This window comes from Myotis nattereri (assembly GCF_964212035.1).
Source record: "Myotis nattereri genome assembly, chromosome: 12".
Taxonomy (NCBI): Eukaryota; Metazoa; Chordata; class Mammalia; order Chiroptera; family Vespertilionidae; genus Myotis; species Myotis nattereri.
The window spans coordinates 36,010,675-36,024,918 of NC_138087.1; the positions used below are offsets into that span (position 1 = coordinate 36,010,675).

At 34.6% G+C, this 14,244-nt stretch overlaps 1 protein-coding gene across 2 annotated transcripts in view; it reads left to right on the forward strand.

Moving 5' to 3' along the window:
- The window catches only part of RFX3 (regulatory factor X3), a 277,450-nt gene that overhangs the window by 186,637 nt on the left and 76,569 nt on the right, over positions 1-14,244 (forward strand). For both annotated transcript variants that reach the window (XM_081103228.1, XM_081103229.1), the window contains exon 4: positions 1,513-1,771. In XM_081103228.1, the coding sequence (XP_080959354.1) occupies positions 1,513-1,771 (259 nt within the window). The remainder of the gene's footprint in view (positions 1-1,512; positions 1,772-14,244) is intronic.

Below are 14,244 nucleotides of genomic sequence, written 5' to 3' on the forward strand. Positions count from 1 at the left end.
AGAAATCAACTTATGCAAGGTTGTTTACTGTGAACATCTACATAGTCCTATGGTATATGGTAAAGGTATATGGTCTGAATAAGAACTAAACATAGAGACCTCAGAAGATGTCATTGTTTAAAGTGCCATAAAAATGGAGCTTTGACATGTTCTTAAAGGCAGTGATAGAGAAAGTAAATAGTGGAAAATAAGTGTCATAGAAACTAAGGAACAAGAGAGATTAAGAGAGACCCAGTGTATACATAAAAATGTCTGAAAATCTACACATTAAATCGTCAGTAGTGGCTAGCTCTGAGATGAGGGTTGAAGAGATTGACAAACAGAATTTTAACTTTATATTTGAAATTTTAGTAAAAGTACTTTATATTTCTCTGTACTATTTTTACAACCTCTTATGAGCATATACTTATCTTAAAATAAAAAGTGAAAAAGTCATGTTAAAATGTCATGACCAACTGGAAATGAAAAGTAAATCAACGAAATAAGCTTAATCAGAACCGAAAGAGCAGGGAAAGGGCAACACGGAGTAGTCAACAATGCTATATAGCAGACTGGTCAACAAAGATAAGGACTGACAGAACCCTTATATCTTGGTATTTAGATTTGGTCTCAAGTGACCTTATTAAAAGCAGTTTCAACAAAAGGCCAAAGCGGAAGCTTTACTGCAGTTGTTAGGAAGTGGAAAGTGATAGCGTGAAGAGCTAGCGTAGTAATTCATCAAGGAGAATCTTGAGTATAGAGGAAGAGAGAGATGTAGATAGGGACTTAGGGTACAGGTGAGTGAACTGCTCAAGATCTTATGGTCGCAAGACAGATATCCATGCAAGCTTCCTTAGTCATGGAGGGTTATTGCAAGTCACCTAGGAATGTGAAGTAGCATAGGGAGTTGACTTACCAGCCCCAACTCATGCCAGATCCCAACTTTTCTAAAACTGGGATTTGCAGGAAGTTTTATAAGGAATTGAAGAAGTCACTCAGCAAGACTTTTTTGGGGGAAGAGACCTGAACCTATTTATATGCTGGAGGTAGACACAAGTAGAGGGCAAGAGTTCTACAGTACAGAGAACATGTTGAGGTACTTAAAGGCATGTACCGTACCTTTAAGTTGGAAAGTAAACACAACTACTTCTGGAAATGAAGTTTTTTGGTTTTGTTTTTTTTTTTAAATATATTTTATTGATTTTTTTACAGAGAGGAAGGGAGAGAGATAGTCAGAAACATCGATGGGAGAGAAACATCGATCACCCGCCTCCTGCACATCCCCCACTGGGGATGTGCCCGCAACCCAGGTACATGCCCTTGACCGGAATCGAACCTGGGACCTTTCAGTCCGCAGGCCGACGCTCTATCCACTGAGCCAAACCGGTTTTTGGCTGGAAATGAAGTTTTATACAAAATATAAAACTTGTCATGTTCCAAAGGATATATTTTAAACATATATACACACTAGAAAAAGTGAAATAAAGTGGTATAAATAAGCTAGTAAATTTCTTTTTTCTTCTTCTTCTAAAGCCGAACAACAACTTATCCTTACACAGAAACGCAGATGTACAGCCAAAACACTGGAGGGAATTACTTTGATACGCAAGGGAGTTCTGCACAGGTGACTACCGTGGTCTCATCCCACAGTATGGTGGGCACTGGTGGGATTCAGATGGGCGTCACGGGAGGACAACTCATCAGTAGCTCCGGGGGAACCTATCTGATCGGCAATTCAATGGAGAATTCTGGTCACTCCGTGACGCATACCACTCGGGCCTCCCCAGCGACAGTAAGTATTTGAGTTTTTATTTGTTTCATTTAGCCTCTTGGTAGCCACTATTGACATTTTCCAATATAGGGAGAAAAAAACGACACAAACTGGGCTGGGGCAAGAAAGTGTTAGGTTTAGTATTATCGTATTAATCCAGAATGTAGTATGTGTGCTATTATGCAGAATGTTCCTGATATGCACTCCACAATTATATGAATTTGGAAGTTTTCATTAACAGTAGGAGAAAAGAGAAGGGATTCTCACTCATTAATACTAACTTTAATAGGTTTTCTTCAATGATATTCAGTAAAATCTTTTAAATTTCTGCCCAAAGAACTTACTTTTATATTATGTTGATTTACACTGGCTTTTTATGAGATAAAAACCAAAAAGTAATATACAGAGTAAAATATCATTTAGTTTGGAAATTTCACATCTTTCACCAGTAATATGTGTACTAGCTAATTGCCAGAGAAGTTACTTTATGAAGGGCAACATTTCCCACACCTTAGACATTTAAATTTGGCCATATTCTCATGCCACCTATACTGTTTATTTAATATATTTTTTAGTTGATTCACTTTTAAAAGAGAAAATGATACGTATTTTTTCTAAGTTATATTAAAATCCACTCTTTAAAAGTAAATTAAAAATGTTTACCCATGTGCCATTTTTTATTCTACCAAAGAGACAGTGGTGTAGATAATTAGGGGAGCAATGATCTAGGTCAGTGGTCGGCAAACTTGTGGCTCGGCAAACCGCAGCTCGCGAGCCACATGAGGCTCTTTGGCCCCTTGAGTCTGGCGGTATTTTGTGGAAAACCCACACTCAAGGGGCCAAAGAGCCACATGTGGCTCACGAGCCGCAGTTTGCTGACCACGGATCTAGGTAGTTCCAATGAAAAATATTTGTGTTGGCTCTGATCATTGCTATAAGCCAATAGCATCTTAGGAACACACGTATTTGAGTTTTCAAGTTTTTAGAATTTAATAAATACAATTATTTTGACACAGTATATTTTAATGTAGTGAAATGATGTCACAGAAATGGTCATAGAAAGCTTGTAGAATTTGAAATCATCAAACTCTGTCACCTGAGCTTTCTATTTTCACCTCAACTAAGCTTATAAAAAGACTGTAGTCATTTAGAACTGCCTAGCTAAAGTAGCAGTGGGATTGGTTTTCGAGATGTCCTATGTAAAAGGAGCCTGGGGATTTGAAATAAGCACAACCACCCCTTTTTTATCTTACCATAGACTTTGTTTTTATAATGAAATAGAGGTAGAAACAAATTTGTTAGAAAATAATAATATGAGAAACTTTACATTTTTCATTTTATGGATTTTCAAGATGTAACATGTACTTGGTAAGTACTTTATACATACTTTTCTGTTTGTAACGATTACGTGTTTACACTTTCATCATTTAGTGCCTTTTCCCTAATCCATTCTTTGAAGTTCTTTACTTCTAGCTCACTTTTTCTTACTAACGTCAGAACAGTAGCTATTCTCAGTGGAGAGTTCCTTTTTTGTAACCTTTTCTTTGTGTTTTTGGATTATTTCTTATGTATATTTGTCTCTTGTTTTCTTAACAGTAGGTACTAACAATAGATACGGCATGTCTAAACCTTTTAGTCCCAATATATTTATGTAGATTATAAACTAAATGATACCCTTTTTGCACCTCAGTTCACCTATCGATAAAATAAGTGGTTACATAGATTAAGCAATTTCCTCCCAGCTTTACAATCATAATGTTCACAAAGGAATTGTAAAATGTCCTAGATGTAAAAATAACTATCTTTCCCATAACATAAAAATAGATTCCAGTACTTTATAGTGCTCCTGAGAAGGGTCACCCAAAAAGTCATTTGCAGTGGGAAGCGAAGTACTTGCCATTATCAAGGCCTTAGGAAAACTGAAAAATGAAGAGAAAGAGTATTTTCCCATTTTTGTTTCATCCACCCTCTCATGATAGCATACCATGTCTCCAGCCTCATCCTTCCCCTACTTTATTTTCTCCAGGCGTTTCTGTTTACCTTCACACTGATTTCTGGCTCCCTGTTAAACATACTTAGCAACTGGAAATGTGTTACCTAGATTTATTAGTGCTGTTACTAAGTTAACTGAATTGATTATTCCAGGTCATGTGAATACAGGTGCAAACATTAACAGGGTAAATTTATTATTTGACTTTTTTCTATATACAGTATGAAAAAGTGGCATTTCTCCTTCAGTTATCCATTACATAAATTTGATGCATGATTTCTATTATATTAGTTGGTAAATTAAACTAATATTAAAAATAAAGTAACAGAATTATAACAACTGGAAATAGTGGGAAACTACTGAAAGTACCCCACCACTTCATAGTATCAATTGTATATATTAATTTACACGTTTTAAAATGCATTCATATTTAAGATTTTGTTAAAGATGGTTTTTTGTTTTTCATTTTTATAAGAAAATTTCCCTTTTAGCAAGAGGAGTGTAAAAGTTAAATAAAAAGATAAGTTTTGCCTGGAACAATGATAGGTGCCCTCATCAGAGCACATATGATAGTGCCATGTGATAGATTTTTATTATCTAAATATGCATCTGCTAGTGTTACTTGTATTTCTTACCAAATTTATTTCCCTTTTAGTTCCCCTCTCAGTGGTGCTAGAGATCTTCATCTGCTTCTTTCACAGAGACCTGGTGGTTCTGTTTGCATTTTCACATCTGTTACTATAGTGAAGTTAACAAAGTTTGGGTGCCATGAAACTTATTTAAGATTTCCTTCCATCCTCCTTTTGCCAAATGTTAGAATATTTGTAGCTTTTTGGTTGTTTAGATTATTAAAACTCAGAGATTTTTTGATAAGTGCCCATGTCATCAAGGGAAATTTACTTATTTTTATGTATCAGTTTCATTTACTATAGAACCATTCAAAGAAGTTATATGAGCACAATATTTTTTATCCTTTAAATTTTTTTAAATTGAATTTATTGGGATGACATTCAGTTGTATTGAATTTATTAGGGTGAAATTATGTAGGTTTCAGGGGTACAATTCTATAATATATAACCTGTATATTGTATTATGTGTTCACCACTCAGTCAAACCTCCTTCAGTCACCATTTATCCCCCCTTGACTCTCTTCTGCCTCCCTCTCCCCCTCTTTTCCTCTGGTAATCACCATACAGTTGTCTGTGTCTGTGAGCACAATCTTTAACAACTTGTTGGTCAACACTCAAGCCATTTCTTTCCAAATGTTGAGCCAGATTGTGCCATATAAATTCAGTTCTTCTAGCTGTTTAATAGTCAACCTATCAGCATGCCTGATGCAACTGACTGTATAGGAGAAGCCTATTCTGTAGACACAATTCCTGACTGAAATTGGGCTGTTTCTTAAGAACCTCTAATATGTGAAATGTGTTGTTAATTAACTTAGTTGAGATAAAACTAGTTAAATATGGGTACTTGGAAATATCACAAACCTATCACCTTTATTCAGTTTCCTGCTCTGGTTCTCTGAATAATTACTTAGACTCTCTCTTACATTTGACCTCTGTCTGTACTGAAATACTTTGATTTGAATTTATTAGGAATAATTTCCTGCCACAAAGAAAACTTTACTCTAGTGTACAAACCACTTTCTCAAGATACGGCAATCGCCGTGACCCGTTTGACTCAGTGGACAGAGCGTCGGCCTGTGGACTGAAAGGTCCCAGATTTGATTCCAGTCAAGGGCATGTACCTTGGTTGTGGGCAAATCCCCAGTAGGGGGTGTGCAGGAGGCAGCTGATCGATGTTTCTCTCTCATCGATGTTTCTAACTCTCTATCCCTCTCCCTTCCTCTCTGTAAAAAATCAATAAAATATATTTAAAATAAAAAAGATATGGCAATGAAAAAAGATAATGATTTGAAATTGAAGCCACTGCTAAGAAAAATAAATGATTAGCATTTGAATATTTTCTTGCCTAGTCTAATATTCAATATAAAACCATCTTTCTCATACTAGAAGGATCTCTGAATCATTTATGGACAACTTTTATTTGAGCGTGTGATTTACTTTAGTTACATAACTTTAAATGAAAATATATATTTTATAAAAATGTTTTAGAACTTTATTTTTGCTTGTGCATTGTAAAAGTTATCCATGTTAAAGGTACCTAAAAATGTCAGAATTTTTCAAAAGTTTATGATGGTAACAAATTAAATTTTATTTGATGAATATGTTATGGTACAAAGTACCAATTTTTAAATTACCATGTGTGTACAGATTACATATATATATGTTTTACGTATATAAATATATACACACATTTAAAAGGCATTTCTGCTGATAGTATTAAATAAGAATATTCTAAAACATTATGTAACTTTTTTGTTAGAACATCTCTGGATATGAGTTCTGCTGAGTTACTACTAGAATAAATGTCTTACATTCATTAAATTAATTCTAGGGATCTAATTATTGTTGATATTTTAGTAACACATGACATTAAGGTAAAAGGGTTGTGTGTGCCTATAGTTATAATTTTGAACTTATTATACTTTGATCTTTCTTCTAACTACATTACCAAGTTTCTTGTGTGTTTTCCTTCATTTGAAATTCTAATTTATTTTTCTTCATTATTTTTCTGTAAATGATATAACTTACAGAATTTTAGAATTTTGAAACCTGAAAACAATATGCATTTGAATATCAAAATTTTGTGATTGTAGTAGGTGATATTTTGTGCTTATCAAAACACAGTTTACCTTACACCACACTGTTCAGTAATTAACAGTAATTTGCTTTAAGGAACTTCATTTACTCACTACTCCATAAAATAACATTTGTATTCTTATAATTAGATGCTTATTATGAAGGGTGTTTTTCTTCTTGTTTGTTAAATAAGGTTATACTAATCACTGTTGAGACTGTGATATGAAAGCTAAGTCTTACATCTTCCTGTATATTCATTTAGTAATTATATGTGTTAAGTGGCTTTTGCTAAAATTGGGTTCCACCAAGGGGCACAAGGAAAATATGTTGAAACTAAAATTGTTGGTATCTCTCCCTCTTTTGATTAATATAAAATATTGTCATTTCTTTCAATTACTTGGGTGAAAATTTGAATGACCATCTGTTACTATATAAGTAAAAGTTTGGCCTACCTTTCTCAATTTATAGAAAGTTAAGAATTCATTTAAAAATTATAGATACTTTTATTTTTTTATCCTTGGGTTTATGTGTTTATGGACTTAGTGTAGGGAATTTTTTTTTCTAAGTTGAATATGTATAGCGCCTCAGAAAATGACTTTGCCTTCTTATTCCTTTGCAGGTCCCTATGGCCACTTGCTTTGTTTTAGATTTTTAATTAATTTCTTTATGTGAATTATACATTCTTAAATTGCACAATTCAAAAACTATAAGAAAGTGCATAATGTAGTCTCCTTCTCAGCCCTATTCCTCAGTTCTTTTCCTTAAAGGCAACCACTGTTATCAAGTTCTTTTTATTGTCATTCTTGGGATAGTCTATGAATATACAAGTAGAATGCCTTTCTCTCCCTCTCTCATTACCATTTTTAAAATCGAAATGATGATAAAAATACTGCATCTTGCTTTTTTTTTTACCTAGCAGTATATCTCAGACATTTTTTTTTCATAATAGTACTTGAAGGGCTTCCTTATATTTGTGGGAAATGACTATATTAGAAGGAGCTGAGCTGCCCGTCTATCTTACCAAATTGGAAAAAAAAGTGAAAATAATGTTGGATTATTGATTATAGCTATATAGAGATAGAAAAACAATATAGTCACATGAGATAAAAACTTCTGTCTAATTATCATATATAAAGATATGCTTAGAAAGAATTTTTAATTAAATTTTAGAAGAGTGCATAAATTATGTATAAATCAGTTCTATTTTTCTGTTTTCCTGTGTCCCGTTTTCCTTCAGCCAATGTGAGCCCTCAAATGAAACTCCTCAGACAGAATACCACGAATCTTCTGCTTCCTACACTAAATCCTAAATTGACTGAAGGTTCTGGGACCTCATTTTTAAAGCACTTAATAAAATGGGACTTTGAGTGACTTGTAGTCTCAATCACTTCATCTAGATTCCATTTAGCTGTCAGTCAGTTCACACTGCTCTGGCCTTGAAGCTGATAAGATCTAGAGGCAGTAATTTTACGGTTAAAGCTATAAGACATTCCACTCCTGGAAATCTTGATAAACTAGAAGGTTAAGACAAACAGAATGACAGGGGCCTCCGCCTCTCCTGAGCATAGCTGATGGATTCCCCTGAATTTCTAAAGCAAAATATAACGAGTAATTTTAATTTTTAGCTATTTCACACTGAAAAAATCATTTCAGAACATTTACTAGAAATGATTATATTCTATTTCATGTGAAATCTAGATTAGGAAAGGTTAATGATGTTTATGAATTCTACTTGAAATATGGAAGTAAGTTATGTTCCAGATGACCTCTGGTATAACTTTAGCTTGATCCTTTTATTTAGAAATCAAATTTCAAATTAGTTTACTTGTTTGAAATTACTATACATTTTAAAGGCAAAGAATCACTTATGTTTCACTCATGGAAACCAGGTAATCTAGAAAAAATATCTAATGTATTGGTGGCAAATTAAAATACACTGTGGTCTGTGAAATACATGAGTCAATATTAGACCCATATAATTTTAATACTGCCTCTCCACTGGCCCATGTCTTTTAATTTAATGAGTGAAAATAAACACAATGCCTGTGTCCAGTGGTCAATTCTCAAATGAGAGGAATCTGTATGTCCCCATGTTTATCAGTTCATACCCCAAAAGCATGATTACCACTTCCTCAGCATGCATTAAGGGAGTTGTATTTATTGGTCACAGAATTACTCTGGTTTCTTTTAAAATCTAGCTATTGTGTTTGATTATAACTCTAGGTGTCTGTAAATTCCATGGACTAGGAGTTCTGTAATCTAACTTCAGACTGTTAGAAATAATTTTACACATTTATTTTAAATTCACTTACTATCAATTTTAGTAACTTTTGCATCTACCTTGTAAGAAAGAAACTGTGTTTTCAAAATTATAGGAAAGATACATTTAAACAAGAGAAGAAATATAATATAAAGATAGAGAGGAGGTAGGTAGATCAGAATTTGCAGATGATATGATTGTTCACCTTGATAAAAATCATGGAGAATCAAATGAAAAGCTATATCAAAAAGAAAAGTTAATAAGGTGACTGAGTATAAGATAATATACAAAGAAATCAATAGCTTCTCCATATGTAAAAAGCAGTAGTTAGAAAATATAATGGAAGCAAAGATCTCATTTTAAAAAATTTCAAAATATACCAGGCAATAAACTAATAACATATGTGTAAAATTCATCTGCTGAATAAAAATTTTAAAAATCCTAAGGGGCACAAAAAGAAGCTTTTATATTTGAAAGGGAAGTTTTAGTATTGAACAATATGAATTTCCCTAAATTAACGTAAAATATTTCAGTATGATCCCAATCAAAATACCAATAGATTATTTTCTTTTAGAGGAAGGCTGTTTATACAAGTAAACATATAAGAATAATGTAGAAAATTCTGTAAAAAGAAAAATAATGAAAGGTTATAATAATCAAAACAGAATTGTATAGGCACAGTAATTAGAAGAGTATAGACCAATAATAAACTAAAAGGCCACAAATTAGCCAAATTCATATGGGAACACAATATATATTAGACTGTTGAAAGTTTAAGGAATGAAAACTGGCATTACACTTGGTAAAGATTTTTAGAAACATTCTAATTCAGTATTTTGGAAAGTGAATGTTTGTATTTGTATTCATGTACTTAGAGTCTGGATTATTTTCTTTAGTTATTCACTCTCTCAAACATTTACTGAGTGTTAGGTTAGGTGGCTCAGGAGTCGGCGAAGGAAGTAAAGAGTGTTGATCAGAAAAGGAAGGAAGGAAAGTTTATTCTGCATCGCCAGGAGACCCACGTACCCCCAAGGACAGGGCACGTGGGTTCACGCCAACAGGGAGGGGGGCGGTTTTTTTTATACTGCAGTTGGGTGAGGGGCGGGGACATGAGCTGAGGTATTCAGCTGAGGAAGTTTCAGCTGCAGGGGTTCAGCAGGTATTCAGGAAGGAGTCAGTATCTGTGTGGGGGTCCTGGAGTAGCCAGTATATGTGTCTGGCATGCTGATCTGTTAGAAATGCCAGGGAGAGTCCATTATCTTGTCACATGTCTGCATGTATCCCATTCTGGGCTCTCTCCGACCTAACACTGAGCAATCACTTTGACCAGGCATTGTGCTTCAAAGATTATAAAGGCTTATAATGTGGGTAATGGGGCTAGTTTCAGTGCCAAAAGGTATCTAATCCTTCAAGGTAAAAATGGAAATTCACAAGTAGCCTCAAACTTCTTTTAAGTTGTTAATTTCATCCTCTCCCTCACCACATTATTTTTCAAATCACAAATTTTAATAAATTGCAAATTGATTAACTTTAGATTCACCAAAATTGTGCTTACTAGTATATTCTTATTTTGTTGCTAAAAACAAATTGGAAAATTGCCTAAAAGTTGAGTGGGATTGAGTAGCAAGAGAATGAAAGAAAAGCAGAAATCTAAATAATACATACACTTCAACATTGCCCTTTTAATAAAGTTAGCTAGAACCATTGTAGGAGTATCCATTACCTCCCGGCTTACTTTCCTTAAAGTAGTAATTGCAGTCTGACCCCAGAAAAGAAAAACTGTTTTAGTGCAGTGGTACTCTGTACTTGAGTATGCATTCTCTGGAGCATTGGTTAAACACATCCCTGGACCCCAACTGAGGGCCTTTTTTTTATTGTTTTTTATTCAGTGTGGGAAGAGCCCAGGATTTGTATTTCTTACAAATGCCCAGATTAATCTCCTAATGCTGATCCAGGATCATGCTTTGTTAAGACTTCTGTTTAATAATTATATAAATTTAAGTACAGAGTGAAAATGTTCTTAGTATTCAGGATAATCTGCAAAAGGCAGACAGCATGGATGGACCTGGAGAGTATTCTGCTAAGTGAAATAAGCCAGTCAGAGAAAGACAGATAGCATGTGATCTCACTTATATGTGGAATTCAATGAATAAAATAAATTTACTAACAAAATAGAAACAGAAGCATGGATACATGGAACAGACTGACAGCTGTCAGTGGGGAGGGGAGAGACTAGATGGAAGAAGGTGAAGGGATTAACCAAAAAACATATAAGCATAACCCTTATGGTTTGGGCTGGAGGGAGGAGGGAGCAGGGACTCAGGGAAAATGGGGACATATGTAATAGTGTCAACAATAAAAATCAAAATAATAAAATAAAAATAAATCTTACATTTGAAAATGTAAGGTTGGCCTTGAATCCCATCACTTAAACCTAACCCAGCAAGTTCCTGAGTGTTAATCTAGTCCTGAGTGCTTATGCAATTGATGTGTCAGAAAATTGTTTTATTGTCAGGAACTGATAAGGTCAGTCTCATAGGGTCCTGGTGAGAGTGAGGGATTTGGGCTCTACAGAATGATCAGAGGAAGCCCAAAACAAGCCTTGGTTTCAGTACACTAACTTAAAACAAATGTTCTCAGAACATGTTCAATTCATGCTAGTTTCTTATCCAAATATTTTTCCCATAAATATTTTAGGATAATTTCTGGTGCTACAAAATTGCCAAAACTTCAGGTTGAAAGAATAATAATTTAAAATTATTCTTTAGATGTCGTGAGATCATCAATGACTAAGAAAGATTTCATATAGTTAAACATTTGCAAGACCTAAAACTACAACTGGTTAGGAAGATTAAGATTTTGTCTTTAGCTAATTTCTGGTTCAAGCTGGGATGAAAAGCAAAGCTGGCTGGGTGTTTTTTCTGGGTATTTCTAATTATTTTAGGAGTTAGAAAATCTATCCTGAATCTCTAGTTAAGCATCTTTACAACATTGCTGTGGAGCAAGGTGTATTTATATGTTGATTTGTATATTATTTGAATATGCAAATTAAAGAACAGAGTGCTATTCTGAGACTTAGCTTCAGTGAGGGCAGTTCTATTTACATTAGCAGGCCAGGCTGCCTGTGCCCAAGAGGCACCTATAGTCCTTCGAAGAAGGGTTCCATCGACTCTAAGGGAGCTAATTAAATTCCTTAATGCAGAGCATTCTGAGTTTGGGGGCCACAACCTACAATGAGAAATATCTTTACAGTGTGACGCAGTGTTTATATACATACATGCATGCATACATTCATGAATACACATTTATATATATACACACACACACATACATACATACATACATACATATACTGGTATGTGACTATGTATATGCACATGTACATTCATATGCAGATGATTGAAACCAAAGTTTCATGAAACAATACTTTATCCATACTGTGTGGAAGTACCTCTGATTATTTTCCTCTCCATTTGGCATCTTTAATTTTGAATAGGAAATCAAAGCATTCCCAATGCATATTGGAGAGACCTGGCTGCACTCTCCACAAGTGCCAGGTGATTCTAACAACTTTCTAGGACCAAACTTTGAAAAAACCTGTGTTACAGTGATTATACAGACTAAATGCAAAGTGAAAGTGTTCTTTGCTTTGGTGGTCCCGGTTGAAGTGCTTCCTGTAGAAAGTCACCCCTCCCCCACCCCCACCCCTACACACAGGCACACATATACTTCCCCAGAGAGGCTGCCATTTGTAACAGGAGGAAGGGTAGTGGCTGCAGGCTCATGTTGGCAATCACAGATACCTTTTCTGAACAGAAGCTGCCAAATAGAAATATTTCTGTCTTACTTGAGGTCTCAGATGCAAACTAAATGTAAAGTCTTAGCATTTAGGTGAGAAATTACCCAAAAGGAAATTTTCAGGCTTAAGTGTGTTTTCTTCGTTGGTTTCTCCAAAGCATTTGCTGCTCTCTCAGCAGGAAACAAAAATGCTGTTTCTCTAAGAAAGTGGTAACTGGTGAGGTTAACAGAGTAACCTATATTAATAAGAAAATGCAGCATTATACATTAAGGATAACTATTTTTATGATGATTAAAATTTAACTATCCATTCAAATCGTTTTGTTGCCTTGTAACTTGATCATTTTGAAATAATTTTAAAATTATGCTTATTAATCCTATTTAAACCCTTTCCTATTAGAAAGTAAATCTTGTTTGTTAGTAGTAAATCATTTAGCAAATATTAATTTTACAAGCCACTCTTCAGAAGGTAGTTTTATTAAAACAATGTGCGGTATTTCCACTTGATTTACATTCATGTTATATTTGCATAAAATGGAAATGGTGCTGAATTTAGAGAAATAAATATTGGATTCCAATCTCATAGTTAATACCTGTGTGATGTAAAGAAAGTCCCTCAATTTCAGAGAGCTTCAATTTTCTAACCTGTGGGAAGGAGATCATATTGCTTGCATTTCCTATTTTGCAAAGTTGCTGTGCAGATCAAATGAGAAAGGCTTTATAAAGCATCAAGCATATAGCATTACTTCTATTTTTAAATCACTTTAACAGTTCTAGAACGGAAATTGTTTTACCATAAAACCAACTTTAATTATAATGGTAGTTGAATACATCAATCTTGACCTTTAGTATTTAAAAAAGATTAAAGAGCCATTTAGAGTCAAGAGAAATATGCCTTGACCTATAAAGACAATGAGTAAGATGATATAATTGTTCTTTTCCTTCTGTCTTATTAGCATGTAATGGAGTGACTGTCAGTATTTACATTAGGAGAAACTGCTAATTGTCCACATATATGATATTCTGTTTGGGCTATTGCATAGATTTACATAAATGTGTTCCTCAGGATCTTCCAGAAAGGACCAATTATTTTTTAACCCTCACTTGAGGATATGTTTTTCATTGATTTAGAGAGACAGGAATGGAGAGGGAAAGAGACAGACAGACAGACATTAATGTGAGAGAGAAACATCCATCGGTTGCCTCCCGCAGATGCGCTGAACAGGAATTGAACCCCCAGCCTGGGTATGTGTCCTGACCAGGGATCAAACCCACAACCCTTTGGTGCCTGGGACTGTGATCCAACTACTGAGCCGTTCCAGTCAGGCAGGACCTATTTTTCTAAGAAGTCATGTGCCCATGGTGGCTGGGATGGTTATTTTTCTTACCTCCTCTTTCACATAGGAAATTTCTAAGTACCACCCACTCCAATAATCTCAGTTCTCTGTAAGCTTATTTTTTCAGGCCAAACATGTCATCTCAAATGGAGCATCCTACCAGTGGATCTCAGAATAGTTGCCACAGCTTCTTATCTGATTATGAGGCAATAGTGCAGGGTCATCATGAACCCGTCTAAACTCCCAAGCGGCATGTATCCTCGCATGAGAGAATCATGGAGAGGATGTATATACCTTTGGCAACTCAGTCTTATGATGATTATTTCATAAGAGATACAACTGTATGCTATAGCTTACTTCAGAGAGTTGACTTTTAAAAAATAACCTAAGGTATAATTATAGTC